This window comes from Anopheles maculipalpis, chromosome X (genome assembly GCF_943734695.1).
Source record: "Anopheles maculipalpis chromosome X, idAnoMacuDA_375_x, whole genome shotgun sequence".
NCBI lineage: Eukaryota > Metazoa > Arthropoda > Insecta > Diptera > Culicidae > Anopheles > Anopheles maculipalpis.
Window position 1 is genome coordinate 12,901,140 of NC_064870.1, and position 18,462 is coordinate 12,919,601.

The 18,462-nt window shown below is 42.3% G+C and overlaps 3 protein-coding genes across 3 annotated transcripts; 1 reads left to right on the top strand and 2 right to left on the bottom strand.

Moving 5' to 3' along the window:
• Window positions 1–1,815: 1,815 nt before the first annotated feature.
• LOC126561605 (glycine-rich selenoprotein-like) lies at window positions 1,816–2,544 on the bottom strand. The gene is made up of 3 exons (XM_050217856.1): window positions 2,417–2,544; window positions 2,254–2,338; window positions 1,816–2,166 (listed from the first exon to the last, which is right to left on the bottom strand). The coding sequence occupies exons 1-3, from the start codon at window positions 2,433–2,435 to the stop codon at window positions 2,001–2,003; spliced, it is 270 nt and encodes an 89-aa protein (XP_050073813.1). The 5' UTR covers window positions 2,436–2,544; the 3' UTR covers window positions 1,816–2,000.
• Window positions 2,545–4,479: 1,935 nt separating this feature from the next.
• Window positions 4,480–5,384, top strand: LOC126559756 (antigen 5 like allergen Cul n 1-like). Its single transcript, XM_050215933.1, has 2 exons — window positions 4,480–5,027; window positions 5,115–5,384. The coding sequence occupies exons 1-2, from the start codon at window positions 4,480–4,482 to the stop codon at window positions 5,356–5,358; spliced, it is 792 nt and encodes a 263-aa protein (XP_050071890.1). The 3' UTR covers window positions 5,359–5,384.
• Window positions 5,385–5,415: 31 nt separating this feature from the next.
• LOC126563568 (antigen 5 like allergen Cul n 1-like) lies at window positions 5,416–6,996 on the bottom strand. Its single transcript, XM_050220217.1, has 4 exons — window positions 6,990–6,996; window positions 6,063–6,559; window positions 5,755–5,990; window positions 5,416–5,686 (listed from the first exon to the last, which is right to left on the bottom strand). The coding sequence occupies exons 1-4, from the start codon at window positions 6,994–6,996 to the stop codon at window positions 5,416–5,418; spliced, it is 1,011 nt and encodes a 336-aa protein (XP_050076174.1).
• Between the last annotated feature and the right edge of the window lie 11,466 nt (window positions 6,997–18,462).

The window sequence follows — 18,462 nt, forward strand, 5'->3', positions numbered from 1 at the left end:
AGAAGAAGGGAGATATGTTGGATTGCAACAACTACAGCGGTATTACGGTGTTGAATACCGCCTACAAAATATTCTCCCCAATCCTTCAGGGTAAGCTTGTCCCATTCGTTGAACAGATAGTTGGAAACTATCAAAGAGGATTCCGTAACGGAAAATCTACCACTGACCAGATCTTCACCATGTGGCAAATCTTGAAGAAAATGGCTGAAGAGTGGTTGAATACGTACCATCACTTCATAGATTTCAGCATAGCCAAGGTAAAACTCTACGAGGCCATGAGCTCTTTTGGAATCCCGGACCAACTGATCAGGCTTGTTAGAATGACCATGACCAACGTCACATGTCAGGTGAAAGTGGATGGAAAACTCTCAGGATCCTTTGCTACCACCAAAGGCCTGCGTCAGGGAGATGGGCTCGCCTGTCTCCTATTTAACTTGGCGCTAGAGAGGGCCATCCGCGAATCGGAGGTGGAGACTTCGGGAACCATCTTTTATTAGTCAACCCAGATCCTGGCATACGCTGATGATATAGTCATCATTGGTCTGCGGCTCTCCCAGGCAGCAGAGGCTTACCAAAGGATCGAGCAGGCGGCAGAAAACCTCGGGTGGCAGATTAACGAGGCAAAGACCAAATTGATGGTGGCACCATCAGCCATTCTACATCCTGAGGAAACATCTCACCTCAAACAACCTGTCGCGACTGTCGAGGTTGGGACTGTATCGTACCTTTATAGTCTCAGTACTCACATACGCTTCTGATACATGGACCCTGTCCAAAAAAGACGAAGCCCTCTTAGCCGCGTTCGAGAGGAAGATGCTCAGAAGGATCGTTGGCCCCGTATGTGTGGAAGGACAATGGAGGAGCCGGTACAACGACGAGCTGTACGAACTGTATGACGACCTCACTGTCGTGCAGCGAATTAGGCTCACCAGGCTCCGAAGGATTATACGCATGGCACCGGACGACCCAGCTCAGAAAGTCCTTTTAGACCGTCCACACGAGCAGAGGAGGCGTGGTAGGCCCAGATTGAGGTGGGAGGATGGCGTGGAATCATCCGCCGTCAAGGCCGGGATAACGAATTGGCGGACGACGGCGCGGAACCGTGAGCGATTCCGGATTCTGCTGCGTCAGGCCGCAAGACCGCAAAGCGGTTGTAGCGCCTGTTAAGTAAGTAAGTAAGTAAATTTGGCTGGGATCTCGGCTGATACAGTGAGATAGCATTCGAATCAATTCTCGCATTCAAACAGACAGATCAAGTCAGGTCTTGTGTGGTGCTCATACCGATGGTCTTCTACATCTTATTACATAAATTGATAAAGTGAGAACTGAAAGAAGAAGAAGAAGACATACATAAAAAGCCAAAGAGTAATTATCCAACTACGGGTAAATAAAGTCAAGGTAGCCAGAAATGGCAGGACCCCGCAAGATTATAGTGCCAATGAAAGAGACGAAGAACGAAGAATATTGACGCGCCGAAAATTTTGATAGTAGAATTGATCCGCAACTGTTTTTTGTGAAGACTTTTTCGGATATTTTGCCCAAATACAGAGACTGCGATCCATCAACAAGATTATAAATTATGTGTAAAAAAAAAAACAGATTATTTAATAACGATTGGTTAGTGAAAACATAGAGATTTTCACAAATGATTTACCAGCAAAGAAACGATAGCGTAATAATGACCTGTTGAGTGGTTGAAACTTTTGATAGTAGCGCTGAGAACATCCGTAACGCTAGCTGATATTCGTCGGTCGAATTGCACAAATCAAAAACAAAACAAAAATACTCCCACCACCATAAACGCAGTAGAAAAGTGTTGCAAACCTGCACAACCCATTCTTCGGGACGCATCCGCCTGGTTTTTAGCGAAGGTTTAGGACGCGCCCGTCATACGTAGGAGTGTCCCTACGGGCCGGAACAGGTTCGCTAGATGGTAGTGAGTTGGGGGCATACGGTGCCAAACGCTAACCGTTCGTTAGCGAATTGGCACTTTACCGTGCTCATCCACCGCCGGGTACGGTGCAATCGGACAGTGTCATCGGTCGACCGATCGGTCTTCGGCGCGGTCCTCCCGGTGGACCATCGTTGCCACCTCCACTGCCACCGCCACGTCGTGCATCGCGACCGCCCGAACCGCCTCCCTGGAAGTCCAGCATCGTGCGGAAACTAAAGCGAAAGCAAAGGAAGAATATATGTCACTTTCACTATGTCGGCTGCGGGTCTGATGCGCGTTAAACGTGCAGACATACTTACAACATCACCAGGAAGTTAAAGAATCCCATTATAAGACCCTTTATGCGTTCTACGCCCCATGGTTGGGCTTCCTGTACCGCGCCGTCTACGCACCAAAACAGAGAAGAATTCGACAATTAAGTACAATTTTTATACGCTCGGACGGTACAATTGAGATACTTACTTCTTGAAATGTACACCATTTTCAAGAAACGGCCGTAATATTGCTGTTTAGCACAAGTTTAACTGCGTACTTTGCTGCTTGCTTTATTTTGCCTTGATTTACATCATGACAAATCAAATTACAGCTGGCTGTAATGGCCATGAACGGAACACGTCGTACGTCAACTGTGCGTTTATGCTACCCGCGTGCAGTGCTTCGATCGTGATTGAAATGCGCGGGAAAAATAATATTGCAGTTTTGTAATTTTTAAAATTTACTCCATGATATCGAAAGGAAATATTATTAGCCCTGTGGCGTCAATCAGAAAAACTTCATATTGCAGGTAACCGGGTATCACGGGTAGTCTGCAACTTTGGAGACTTATTACTTATAAAACATAATCCAAAATCAATGTATCATAGTAGTGAAATTTTAGATAACTCTTTTTCTTTCAATAAAATTAAATATGCTGCCTTAATTCAGAGTAATTTCCAAATTATGGATCTTTAAAGTTGACACATTTTTTTTCGATAAAATTTAAAAAAAACAACAACAAAATTATTAGCTTCGTGCTTTAACCCTATTCCAGGCAACCTGACTACATGTGTAACCTAACTGATTTAAATTGATTATTTCCTCGGTTCTAAGAATCTGATTAACTTGAAATTTAGTTTATGTGAGGAATTTGCAGTTAATTTTATTCCCTAACTTGGTTGAATCTAATTTTCTGAATACTTTTTTCCCATACCCCTATTTCAGGCAACCGGTTTTCACAGGGTTGTAGCCAGCAACAGGGGAGGCTTATAACTTTTTTAAACGTAATCCAATTTTGCTGCTACATCCTTATGAAAATTCAATTAACTCGTCTTCTTTTTATTGATATACATGCGACAATTCTACTGTTATTCGTTTTTATGTTATGATTATTCAAAGACGACTTTTTTAATTAAAAAATAGCAAAAATTTTAGTGGTATTATACAAGGCCTTATTCTAAAAAGCAAGGAAAAAACACGAACTTAAACGACACATTAATAGCATATGTACATACATATTCTTTTTAAATTTATTGTTCACCAAAGTATTAAAACTGATTGATTTGGAGAGCCCAAAACACATACGTACAGCCCAAAACGTCAGCGCCTTTTTTATCATCGTCAAGAACGATTTTTATTCAAACAAAAACACCTTAACTTCTTAGTTACTGGTAGTTAAATTCTAAAAATTGTACGTAAGACTTATGGTGTTACGATAAGGTTGCGGTTGTTAATGCCACAACGGCGCCAGTCTTCAAATGGCGGGACCGGAGTTCAAGTCCCATCCGGACCGTCCCCCCTTTGGGAGGACTGACTACCCAACTACGTGGTATCGGAGAGTCTAGAAAGCCATTCGATGGCCGGCATGACCTAGAAGGGTCGTTATGCCAGAAAAAAAACTGTGAAAGTTTCTATTAATTCTAGAAAAAAATGTCATCTTTTAATACTCATTACCTGAAAACGACTTAAAGAAGACGTATTGTATTTTTATCTACCGAAGGAAAAAAAGATAATTCAATTTTCATTAGAATACACCAATTGAATAAAGTGTAAAAAAAAATAAAATCTTCCTAAGTTACTGGCTATCCGCATGGTCGGGCTGCCTGCAATAAGTAAATAAATTTAGAAACATTTAAGCAAATACACCGATAAAACGAGTTGCAATTACGATCACATAAAACAAATTCCAAATCAATCGGTTTCCTGGAGAAAAAAGCAATTTAAAACATTTTTCTTCCCGTGCACTTGGTTGGCTGGAATAGGGTTAATTATCGAATTGAAACAAGTTTTGTCAGAAAAAAAATTGAAAAAATATTTAAATTTCAAAAGGTTATTGCAATTTACGTTAAGAAAACCTCTCTCCATGCTTATCATTGTTTACAAAAGCAAGATAGTATCACCATTACATGACGATTACTGCAGCAGTTGTTTTATGATCATTTCGTGATTTTTACCTTTTTTAATTTGTTTCCCAGACCCGTAAAAATGCACAACGTGCAGAATAAAAGCTTTACCGATACGACTTGCCTGTTCTGTTCCCTCTTTCAAACATGAACCAATCACTCTCATTCAATTTACTCACCTACCTACTATTGCTAGCACAACGCACCGTATCGTACAAGGACGAAGAGTATTGTAGCATCTGTAGGGATCACGTCGCATGTGGAAACGTTGGCACGCTGCATGGAAACTGCTCGAAGTATATTAACGTAAGCCTTACTATTCTCACCCATTATCAGCACCAGATACTGGAACGTGCGAATGATTTGCGCCAAACGTTCGCTATGGGCCATTTGCCCGGTTTCAACGAAACGTTCGGACCGATGCACTCCGTCACGTGGGACCCGGAAATGGCGGACCTTTGCCGGATGAACCTTAACACGTGTAACTTTGCTCACGACAAGTGCCGCGGTACGCTACGGTTCCCGTACAGTGGGCAAACGCTCGGCAAGCTAACCAAATGTGTATCTGCTGCGAACGTAGATAGTTTGAAGATACGGGTGCTCCCGCACGTTATCCTGCATCTGATCGACCGTTGGTATCTGGAGCATGAAGTAACGAAACCTTCGGACGTGAAGCATTACTCTCAACATTCATCGTAAGTGTGTGCTCGGGGAGTATATGCAGGCACATTGGAAGCAGTCAGTGTCATCAACTAATCCTATCATTCGTTTCGCATTTACAGCGCCCGTAAATTCCAGATCGGACACTTTCTGCAGCTAATCAACTGTAACGTGTGTCGTATGGGTTGTTCACTACTCTCATACCGGGAGCACCGTAAGCACCTAGTGTGCGATACGTATATCCTCTGCTGCAACTACTCCTACATCAACATCGTCAATCGACCGATCTGCAACGTTAACCGGTACGAGAAGACGTGCAAGAAGGATAATAAATTTCCCGCCCTCTGTGAACACTGTCACCTCTAGCGTGAGTGATATCGCAATAAAACAACCAACAAAACTCTATCCGGTTTTTTACCTCGGTCAAGTGTACGCAGGTATCGCTTTAATCAGTTGATTCTCGTCCAAGCTACAGAGACCACCATAGTCTGGATTGGTGCCCGTTACGCAACGGCTGGCCGGCTCACCTTTCAAATAAATTGGCTGATGTACGATGCTCGTAATGGCGTAGTTGCAGGCGTACAGCACCATCTTGAACACAAAGTCCTCTATCTTCTTGGGGTAGATCACGACACCGCACCCGATTGCGGTCGTGCGATCGGAGATCATCTGCGTGTAGTGTCCGATGGTGGCACTGTGTACGGGTAGCAAGTACAACAATTAGCAATGTTGCGTTGCGGAAGATTAGCGAAACCCACTTACTTGTAGTCGGTGGTGTACTTGTCCAACACTTCCTGCGTCGTGTCTACATACTCCCTGTACCAGAGCGTCGTCAGGTTGCGCACGATTTCGAAGATATCCGTCTCAAGGTAATACGAACCTACGGCCAAATTTTGCCCTGCGTGTAGATACTGATACGTGCTGCGGCACTCGTCATGCTCGAACTTACAGCTGCGCACGTTAATTTCCGCCAAATTAGCCAGCTCATCGTTCCAAGTCTGCGGGACGTTAAGCCAAGCAGATGTATTGTTTGTTTTGTTTCCCTACCACCTGTTTGGGGAGCGACTTACCACAGTCGGCATTCTAGAGGCGGGAGCAAACGCTGGCTCGTCACCCCGTGCCAACCGATCGCGTGCCTCGTTGTGTAGATGCAGGATGTAGTGGCGGAGCTGCGCATCGATCTTAAGTATCATTCGCCCCGGTGGACAGTCGGCTGCGAACGAACCATTGAACCCGCAGGCAACGTGCCTCTTAGGTTCCAGCTCGCCATATCGGTTGTAGCGCAGACATAGCTCCGGTTTGCAGTAGACATCGTACGCACTCGTATCGGTCCACTCGACGGCGTCCGCGTAGTCTGCTGTCGGCGACGTTTCCGTAGATTCCATCCAGGGAGTTGCGCTCGTACTCTCGACGTACGGTAACTCTGTGGTCGGCTCCGTACTAGACTCATCGTCACCTGCTGTTGTCACCTCGTACCATGGCTCTGTAGCGTCGGAAGTGCAAACGGTGGCCTTGTCCAGTATGCAACTCACTAGCAGCACTGCACAGACACTGCGCAAACCTAATCCTAAATCGGTAGCGGTAAATTATCGAATGCCGAAAAAAAAAACCGCCAAACATAATGTATGCTAAGGAAGGCTGCACGAGTCAGAGGAGTTCTCCCACGAAGAGTACCGTAACACTGGGCAAAACTGTCGAATCATTCATCATCTTCTCGGGTGCTAGCTTCCGGACGTGAGGACCACCCCGTGAGAACGTCTCCAAGTTGATCGTTGAGTGTTCAATAGCCCTTCACTTTTGCTTGTGGATGCTAGGCACTGGACCGAGGCTCACGGTGGAGAAGGTGTAATGTTTACATCATGACCGGCAACAATAAAATATCAACAACTCACACCGTTCGCATCCAACGATTCCTTCACTCTCACTGCACAGAGTCTACACCTCCAACATCGTTGCCTTCCTTCAGCAAAGTTTGATATGGCGAACTAGCTACATACCGTGCATGGTGCTTTGCCTTTTTTTTGCAACTTCACGTGGTGCGTAGAACCAGGGTAAGGTTGTTTGATGAGCTACCGCGTTGAGGTGTTACTCGTTTCGGGTAGGATAAGCACCCGCCGTCCGTCTCTAGCAGGGTCTCTTCTTAGCTCAGAAACTTCCCAACGCACTCCAGCCGATCGAGGAACTAATCTGTGCGCAGCATCCCGGCAGGACGGCGCTTATATACGAATGGCGCGAAAACGCGTTCCTTTCCAATTTTAATTCCGCAACAGGGTATCAAAGCATTATTTGCGCTCAGTGCCGTAAAACGGAAGAATTGGCCGATTAGGGATGATGAACGAAGCATCATCTTCGTCACCGCATGCTGTCTCTTCTCCACAACCGTTCGCGTTCGTCTCGCTTTAGCCATCGGTTGCTAATTTGTATCACCGGCTCGCGATCAGCATCCCCCGATCCGGCAGAGAGCGTACCTAACTCCTTAACTAATCCCGACAAACAGACACACACACACGCACGGCCTTGCTGATAGTGACCCTTGAATCGGGTTTGATTTTCGTCGATCTATCCCATCTGCTCAAAAACGATCATGAAACAATCAATAGGCAGAGTAGTTGAAGCAAAGCGCGTGCCATGCGAAAGCCTCTAATGCTCCTACGAACCAGGAGGTATCAGGCTGGCCTCCAGAATAGTGATACCCCCACGCAAACGTGACCAAACTGTTCCAACAAATCGCCATTAACTGCAACAGCACGCCCCCCAGGTCCAGGGCTATTAGCCGTGCTAGGCACGTGTCCATGGTTGGCGCCTCGTCAGGTTGTAGGTCAAAGTTTAACTACATCACAGTACAAGCGACCGTAGGGGGCGGGCTAGCCCGTACCGGGTGATGTCTGCTCGCCGTAATTCAATCGCTTAATGAAAACAATAAAATCATCCGAAGCAGTCGATCACTGTTGCAAATGTCATACTGTCCAGGGAAGCTCCAAGCCAGATGGCTCGTAAGTAGGGAGCAGGGAGCGTTTAATACTGGGAGAGAACCGGAATGCAAACCAACATTACTTCCGGAATGTGTACATCATTCTGAATCTGGTCGTGCTAGATGTCTGGCGTAATTGTTTGGTGTAAACGGGTATGTAAGCTGCTACTGTAGTTTTTGCATTTTTGCTTTACGGTTTCTAGAAGTATTACCAGAGCTTATTAAAGATTACTTTATTCCTTGCAATGTAGAGATCGCTGCACGAGTACTTTGCATGGGTTAATCTTACGGTCAGTTCCGGTTTGATAGATAATTTACTGATAAACTGATCCTTTGCAATGATTACAATTTTTACCTTTGAAAATGTGAATCAAAGCTTTCAATGAACCATTCTGCTCCATTTTTGGCTCTATATCCATAATTACTCTAGATCTGCTTTCATTGCCGTTAGCTGGCTTCCTTGACTTGATCCAAAAGCTCAATCGTTTGGACATCTGATCTAGTCTGGACTCAAATTAAATTGGCATAATGGTAGCAACGCCTATCTCGGTAACACGATGAGAGTGGTTTCAAATCTCACCCGGATCGTCTAACCGCATCAAAGGACCGACTCTCCAGATACGTGCAAAATAAATCAAGGCAACCAACACTTGGCAGATTGAAGTTCACAAAAAGACAAGAAAGAAAATGATTCCAGAACATTTCCCATTTTCTTGAGGGTACTGCTTTATTGTCTTACCAACACATCAACTGATCATTTTGCAATTAGACTTTTCTTACAAGATTGAGATTTTGTGAGTTAGTGATGGGTGCTCCGTTCCGGTTCCGGAGCCAGTTCCAATTTCAACCCGTTTACCATTCTTCTCTTGCTGGAGCATTTAGTGTTGGGCAAAACGAATTCGTAGATTCGAATCCCAACTCTTACAAGGATTCGAATCTTTTTCTTCTTGGCTTAACGGCCTTCTAAGGTCACGCCGGCTTCTAAGGCCACTGAATGGCTTACTAGACTTTGTAGGGAATGAGATAAGGTAAAAAAATGTGAATTATAAAATTGTGTGAGCATTATTTGTATTTCATATAACTGGTGGCAAATAGTAAAATTAAACATGTGATAAAGTGAAGGAAAAAGAAACAGAGATTTCATGGGACTGACCTTCGGGACACAAGGAAAACATTATGATAGATGGGTATGCAAGGCTATGTCAAAACAAAAAACGACCTTAAGGTGAAACTGCGATCACACAAGAAAAGATTCCTGGCGAGGAAAGTGTGCTAATCAGTTCACACAATAGGTTCCCTGCGAGGAATTGCGAGGCGGTTGGATAAAGTGCCGAAAAAGTGTGAAATGTTAGCAGAGATCACGGCTGACTTGAATTGAGAATGAGATTTTGGTCCTTTATTGTGTTTTCTCCCGTCCTATCAAAGCAAGGCATTCTAATTTGGCTCTAAGAAATAGACTACTCAGTCAACCTCACTTCTCACTATATTTAACAGGTACATCTCACTATAGTGAGATGTGAGATTTTGTTGGCTGGGTATGATAGTCTTTGAGGCTGGTGTCATTGCTCGGTGGCATACCATTTTGTGAGTTAGTGATGGGTGCTCCGTTCCAGTTCCGGAGCCGGTTCCGATTTCAACGTTTACCATTCTTGGCTTGCTGGAGCAGTTAGTGTTGGGCAAAGCTAATTCAAAGATTCGAATCCCAATCCTTACATAGATTCGAATCTTCGTCTTCTTGGCTTAACGACCTCTAAGGTCATGCCGGCCATCGAATGGCTTATTAGACTCTCCGATATCACGTAGTTGGTTAGTCAGTCCTCACTTCGGGGGGACGGTCCGGATGGGATTTGAACTCTAGTCCTGCCGTTTGAAGACCGGCGCCGCTGTCGCCTACACCACCGGACCGCCCCGAGTTACTTGGATGATGATGAGTTACTTGGATGATGATTTTTCTACAAAAAGCATAGAGGGTTCTCGAGACCTCTAATAAAACAATCGAGTGCTTTTTCTGTAAAATATGCTATATATACTTCTGAATTTATAGCATATATAGTATCAGTCTGAATTTGCGTTACTATTGCTGTTAGCCACTGCTGTCATTCACTCGACTAAAATAACCGCTTACGGATTCTGAAGATTTTTTACTGATCCCTGTAAGTTCATGATCAAGGGTTTTTAGCTCCCTTTTAGTGAGGACTGACTAACCAACTACGTGATATCAGCAGTCTAGAAAGCCATTTCGATGGCCGCCATGACCTTAGAGGTCGTTACGCCAAGAAGAAGAAGAAGCTCCCTTTTATCTTAGTAATAAAGCAGCAATGTAGATTTGATACTAGACCTGTGGTGGGAAGAAGAATATTTGTGTTCTCTGTCGCCATGTGGTGGGAAGAAGAGATTCACTGTCGCCATGTGGTGGAGAAGAAACTCGGACTTATAATCGCGACGAGAACAGAACAACATGATTGCTAACTGTGCGGACCAATATCTTTCCCTTTTTTGTGACTGTCCAGGCAGTCTGAAGATTCTGGATGAGAATCTTCCTTACAGGAAAGTTGGAAACATCGAGGCCTTACCTTTGGTAGGGGGACTTTCGATGCTCATCAGCGGAGCAAGTCGGCCAGGCGACTTTGGATGTTCAGAAGGAATATCCCTTACTGGCTTGTTGGAGGTTTGAGGCCTTACCTTGGGTAGGGGGACACTCAAACCTCTAGAAAGAATTGAACGCAAGGTTTAGCTTGTTGTACCTTCTCTCAGCCTGTCTGTCTGTGATTGTCGAAGGCTTCCAAGACCGCTTTATTTATACCCAATCTTACAATAGTTTTTGGTCGTTTTTGTAACCAATATTATTTCTTAGTGGTTGTTCTTATTGCTATTGCATTTCGTACAAAAATATTAACGTAAGCATAAAATGTGTCACGGTGCGATTGATTGCTGCACTTGCAAGAAATGTGTCGGATATCATTCGTCGTTGGATCTATATGCTTGCTATGCATGAAGTTACTTGTTTGTGTTTTGTTGTTTTGTGTTGCTGACCACTGTCTAGACTCGCTGGTTGTTTTGAACTGATATCATGTTGCATTGCGTCGCTCGCTAGCCGGGTGCGCTGGTAAGTGTTTGAATGTTCATGTTAAGGCGTGCGCGTGGTCAAAATAGCTGAATGTACATTTCTTACGTTCTTGGCTAATGCAGGTTATTTGTTAAATTGGTGAATTTCCGCTCACCGTATAATGCTACGTAAGGCTTGTTATATGCGAAATAATGTATACTCTAAAGAGATGTTTAGCAGATATGCTACACCTCCCCTGTTTAGAAGAATAATGTTAGATTGAGTGAAAATATTTTTGCGAAAGAGTAACATTATTCTCTTTCAGTTCTATAATTGTATATAATGTTTTTTTTTGTTGTATTTTTTTTTTCTTAATTTAATTATATTTAATGTTACGTCAAGCGTTCGACTAAGGTGGATAGTATTTTATGTACACTGATTCGTTAACCAAAGAATTGATATTGGAATATTTATAGCTGCATGTATTGAGCATGAGTTTAATATTGGATTGTTTGCTATCTTCAAAATGAAATGAGGGTTCTTCATCTTTTTTCAAATCGAATTTTGCTTTCTTAATGAATGCTAATGCTCGCAATTTTTCTTGAAGTATTTTTTTCAACTTTTCTTTGACATTGTTAGTTATCGATGCTTTGCGCTGTACTTCACATATAGTGGTATTGTTATATTCATCGTTATCAGCCTCTCTTGATGGGCATTGTAATTCATTTTCAGTATCATTCACTTCTTTTTCATATAACTCATTCATATGCTTCTTAGTGTTCTTATGCGTTTTCTTTGCGCTTTTACTTTTGTTAATTGCATCTTCAGATTCATTAATTGCTTCGCAGTTCATGTCATTAAATATATCATTCATTTCAAACATATCATTTAAATCATTGATTCTCTTTATATCTTCTCCAGTGTTATATTCATTACACATTTGTTCTTGCTTAGAATGTTCTGTTTTAAAGTCATATTCAAATGCTTTTTCATTATACTGAGTAAAATTATTCAAAGATTCTTCATCATTTTCATATTGCTTATAGTTCATTGTTTCATATTTGCTTTCGCGTTCATATTTTTTGTATTCTTCGTAGTTGTAATCTTTATCTTCCGTTTGTGCTCCATTATAAAAGATCTTTTCCTGTTCTAATATACGTTTTTCTTGAGCATTTTCTTTTGTACAACGATTTTCATTTTCATGTTTATGTTGTCTTATGTGGAACATACTTTTAACTGATCTCTTATTAATATTTTCTCTCAAATCTGGATTTATTTTTATACAGCTAAGTTCATATGATTTTTCATGATGCTTGATATCGTTCTCTACAATGTTTTCATTTGTCCCATATTTTTTAGCATGATCTCTGTTATCACTATTATTTTCAACATTTTTCCTAATTTGCTTATACTGTTCTCTAGGATATCTGTGTAATTTTTCGAATCTTATTGCGTTAGGTAGATTCGAATTTTGTCTTCCATTTGCCTGGTTTTGATAAGACATGTAAGGTTGTATGTTCAATATGCTTAGTGAGTTCCCTGCTCTATCGATTCTGTTCCAGTTCCTCTTGCTGTTTCTGTATCTGTCTGGTGGACGATTGTCGTATCTGTTTTGTGGACAATGGTCGTACCTAAAAACTGTTCGGTTTTCGCACCTGTTATGATATCTATCGTCTCTTTTATCTATGCGTCTCCTATTTTGGAAGTAATTTACTTCTACCCTTTGTGTTGATGCTAGTAGTTCTACCTCGTTGATTATTCCTAATTCGATTGCCTTTGCTAGAGAAGTGCAATTGGCATACTTAATGGTGTTTTTAGTATCTTGGTTTATTGTTCCTGCTATTAGAGCTTTGATTCCTGCTTGGGTCGCTAGTTTTTTAGCTCCTTCATTTCCTATGCTGTCTTTTATGTAGGCTCGTTCAAGTTTCGATGTAAGTCTGCTTATTTCTTCAGCAAAGCTTTCAAAATCACTTTTTTGTTTTGTTATATTTAGGATCGTCATAATCAAGTCTGATCCCTCTATTTTTCTACACGACGATTCTAATGATGAAACGATTTCGTCGATCGTGCTCGTTGTTCCTACAATTGCGTCTCTTGCTTTCCCTGTTAGTCTGGACAAAATTGCTTGGATAGCAATAGGTAGGTTATCTGGTGTGGTAATTGATTTACACATGTTTATTGCGGAGATTATGTGTTCTAGTTTGTCTCCGTTGCCGTCGTACACTGGCACAAAATTTGCAATGACTGTCAATAATTCTATCGTGCTTGCCATTTTGTCAGGGTTAAGTTCTTCTACTGTAATCTTTAATAACCGATTGTCTTATTTTGATAATTATTTTTATGTCTTTAGTTATGCTATGTTTGTCTGAATATGTGTACTTATCTGCCGTTCATCAGGTTGAAAAACACGTCTGCGGCGTAATCGATTGCTGTTGGCACTTCACGTTGAGACCTGTAGTCGCTTGCGTCTACGTTGATACTTCTGTCCGTTTGCATTCTAGTAGATCATCTTGTCCGTTAAGCTCCTCGTTCAGACTTTCCTCGTTCAGGCTCCTAGGCTTCTACGTTGGAGACTCCTGTCTCTTTAGATCCCGCCGGTTCACATTTGTGACCGTGGTCTCGCCTTCCAATGTTTTGAATCATCACTACGATTGCGTCTTCTTTTCACAACTTTAATATGCACGTTCTTTAATGTCGTTTATGTTTTTTCACTGTTGTGGATTTTTATGTGAATTAACTTTTCATTTTTTATCTTTATCTTAAAGAGTTTTGGCCTATATATCCCAAAGGTTCCATACGATAATCATAGATTATTCTCAGCCTGTCTTTTGTTATCATTATCTATACTCAAGACATATTTATTGCTACACATATTGTGCACATCACTGTTGTTGAGTTCACGTTTTTTTTTAGCCTTCACGCGACATATTATTACTTTGCACTTTTGTCTGTGTACGTCATTATTTCTATCGCCGGATGATACACACTTTAAAATTTGTATTTTTTATAGCTTTATAGCAGTTCTTTTTGCTTTCAATCAATAGGATATATGATGCTAAGACATATTTTCCATCTGAATTTATTTTGCCATGATGTATGATAAACTTTTCTCTTAGAACATTGCTAATTATCGTCACTTTTTGCGTGAAGTTCGCTTTAGAATGTGTTTAAAGACATTTTCGTTTAAAAATGGTAAATACGTAAATCCGGTAAATCACTTTTTTACGTTTCTGCTTGATCGTATGTTCATTGTCACTTTAACGATTTTGTTTTTGTTATTTGCACTCACAATTTTGGAACTTATTTACGTTAAGATTTTTCATATATGCTTGTCTCCAAATAGTCTTGAAGTGTTGACTACGGATACGTGTCTGCACAAAATTCACAAGGCATTTCCTCCTTTGATTTTACCTTATACCGGGCATTCTCGGTGATTGTCACTATATTTTTAATTCACATGCATATCACGCACATCACTTTATCCACATTGTTCTGGCTAATATTGAGATTTTATTCAGTAAAAACTTCTTCATTTTTGCACTTCACTATCTTTCCGTATACACCAAAAACAATCACGAATTTCGTGTGGTGCTCACCATTGTGCAATTATGTCTCTGCTTGTGCATTTCGTTGTAGTGTCACTTAAGCCATCTAATATGGCACACTTATGCACTTTGATTAATTCATTTCCTTTTTTTCACACTTATACACTTTCACCATCCGAAGATTACAGCTTAAACTCACGGTCGCCATGTGGTGGGAAGAAGAATATTTGTGTTCTCTGTCGCCATGTGGTGGGAAGAAGAGATTCACTGTCGCCATGTGGTGGAGAAGAAACTCGGACTTATAATCGCGACGAGAACAGAACAACATGATTGCTAACTGTGCGGACCAATATCTTTCCCTTTTTTGTGACTGTCCAGGCAGTCTGAAGATTCTGGATGAGAATCTTCCTTACAGGAAAGTTGGAAACATCGAGGCCTTACCTTTGGTAGGGGGACTTTCGATGCTCATCAGCGGAGCAAGTCGGCCAGGCGACTTTGGATGTTCAGAAGGAATATCCCTTACTGGCTTGTTGGAGGTTTGAGGCCTTACCTTGGGTAGGGGGACACTCAAACCTCTAGAAAGAATTGAACGCAAGGTTTAGCTTGTTGTACCTTCTCTCAGCCTGTCTGTCTGTGATTGTCGAAGGCTTCCAAGACCGCTTTATTTATACCCAATCTTACAATAGTTTTTGGTCGTTTTTGTAACCAATATTATTTCTTAGTGGTTGTTCTTATTGCTATTGCATTTCGTACAAAAATATTAACGTAAGCATAAAATGTGTCACGGTGCGATTGATTGCTGCACTTGCAAGAAATGTGTCGGATATCATTCGTCGTTGGATCTATATGCTTGCTATGCATGAAGTTACTTGTTTGTGTTTTGTTGTTTTGTGTTGCTGACCACTGTCTAGACTCGCTGGTTGTTTTGAACTGATATCATGTTGCATTGCGTCGCTCGCTAGCCGGGTGCGCTGGTAAGTGTTTGAATGTTCATGTTAAGGCGTGCGCGTGGTCAAAATAGCTGAATGTACATTTCTTACGTTCTTGGCTAATGCAGGTTATTTGTTAAATTGGTGAATTTCCGCTCACCGTATAATGCTACGTAAGGCTTGTTATATGCGAAATAATGTATACTCTAAAGAGATGTTTAGCAGATATGCTACAGACCAATCACCTGTTATGAAGCTAGTATTAAACACATCTGCCGCTTCTCCTTTAATTTTCCTATGAATTGTTCCCTCAATTACATGGTACTCAATGGATTCTCTGGGAAGATGGGCGTACATTCTAAGTACGTTTTCTACTTCTCATTTCCATCTTGTAAGGCTACTAGCGTTTCCTTCGAAATTGGGAATATCGCGAACATAATCGGGAACTTTTCCGATTTGTAAACCGGAAAAGCTTCCTATTCGAACAACCTTTTTGCATAGGTTCTTAACGTTTATCTAACTTGTATCACTTGTTTCACCTTCAGAACTCACTTGTTTGGTAACTTATGAACCTTATATACTTAAGTTAAAATTAAGAATAATTTTGACACACGCCAGTATCGCAATGACGAAGATCATGTTCCTGTTTATGCTTTCGGCTGCTTGATGCTTTGGGCGGTCCTTTTAGGCTCTGCCTTCTGCGGGTCCTAAGCTTCTTCGGAGAGAGATGCCTTCGAGTGCAGATCGAAAGTGGTCCTTCGTCGTTTGTGCAGGGTTGGTATTTAGAATCACCTCACTTCCCTTCGGGCGCCAGTTAGCGAAACTATCACTTCGGATGGTAACGAAGTTAAAAGAGATGAATGCTTCCTTCTTCTAAGGCGGTTAGGCTGAGAGTGCCGTCCTTTTACTTTATTCCGATTTATATATAGGTTTTGTGTTCAAAAGTGATCGAGTGATGAAAGGAAGGACATAGATGAAGGACGTAGATAACGGTGATCGTCCGGATGACGATCTTGTGTTGGTTTAGGCCTGATGACCGGATGGCAATGCTATGTTCGTTTGGGACTGATACCGTTGCATAGTTTTGATAACTGTATCTATGAGTTAGTGGAGCTCGGGTAACTCGCGCACTTAAAACAAGTCCGGAATCGTTTTTCCGGAATTATTCTTTCGGATCGGATTGGACTATTCTTGGGTGAGATCGTGATTCCGGCCCGTAGCGCCCATCGCTACATCGAAACATGCCCATTAACTTTCTCACGGTCACTTGGGCAGCCTGTGCACGACTGCTGTCAGCTGCCATACTGTCAAACGTGCCAGTTACCGATCCAGCTGCCAAACTGTATGTCCAGTGCCGTTCGTTTCCCATACTTGGCTGCACCTTGTCAGTGCGCTGCGGAAGCCCAACAGCATTCAGTGGTTGTGAAAAGCGTGTGCGTGCGTGTTCTTCCGTGTTCGTTATTTTGTGTGTAACTTTTTTGCAACGCATTGTAAAGCATTTTCCGCCGCACTTCAAACGTAGAAAAGCATACAAAAAACTGCCGTTGGTTTGAAATAGGCAGGCGGGCGCAAGAGAGATTTTGGGAAAGGGGCGCTTGTCGGCGGTGCCTGCTAAAGGGCACGCTAGCGGTAAGACCACCCCCGGGACGGGTAATTTTACTGTAGCATCCAAAACCTAGTTTTCTTACCTCTTTCGAAACACACATACACATCCACACACCCACATACAAACGCTCGGTGGGTGTTTTGGTTGGAAAAGCCGCTGGGTGGAATGCTTTTCCAACACGGGCAATGTCCGTAGCGTTGCTTGCGGACCACACACAGTCAGAACGACAAAAATTTACCACCCTCCAAACCACCCAAGGAGAGGCAAAATTTATCCTTCTGCCTCCATCGCGTTTCTCGATCCGTCTCCGAAGCACTTCCCTTTTCTTTTTAAATGATGGCTCGGTGATCGTGGTTGTCACGTCGTTATTATTTCGCGTTTGAGTGTGCGTGTAAGTGAGCAATGAGTATGGCTGCATTTTGGTTATTTGCGATTGCTGCGAGGGGAAAGGGAGGGAGGTTGGCTGCTGCCATTGCTGATAGTTTTCCCTAAAACTTTTCCTACTCCCGGATTGTGTGTAGGCTTGTAAAATTGCACTACGCAGTATCCATGATATAAAGAAAAACAAATGTGTACTCATACACACATCCACCCGCCACGCTGTATAAGTGATGAATTTTTGGTCCTGATGTAAAGTAGGGATGTTTTTGGGTGTAAATGGTGTTGTAAAATGAGGTTTTTTTTTCTCTGTGCTCTGTCCCCTTGAATACATGTGTAATCCATCCAACTTTCCTATGCGATAGAAGCTTTCTCTCTCTCTATCACACACACTTACTCTCACACACAAACGAGTGAAGAATTTCAATCAACCACCAGCTGCGTTTAATGGCGTACGTATACGCACACACACAGCCAAGCACATCTGACAGCAATAAAAGCAGTTGCGGAACGTCCGTTGCGCGCGTGTGTAACGTGTGTTTTTCCTGTTTTCGCTTTTAGTTTTCGCAAAAAGTGATTCCGCACAACCCAAAAAGGGAAGAATATTCGTCTTCATCAAACAGTGAGTGTGTTTTTGTGCGAGTGTGTGTGCTAGTGGCAAGCGCGTAATTCCGAAACTATTTCCCGGCGACACATTCTTCTTCTATCAAACAAGCTCTCGGAGGGGCTGCTACTCATTCATAACTACCCCCCCCCCCCCCCTTCTCCTTCTGGTACCTCTCTCCTCTTCTTCCTCGAAACAACAGCAACAATGAAAACAAAAGCAGCGGAAAGAAAACACATGAGAATGAATCAACTTCAAAATAGTCTTCCATCCCCGGCAGTTTCCATACATCATCGGCGCGTTAGTGTGTGTGTGTGTCTGTATGTGTGTCGAGAGTTGCGTTCCGGAATTTACACAACCTGCATAAAATGTATCAGCAAAATAGGGGTGA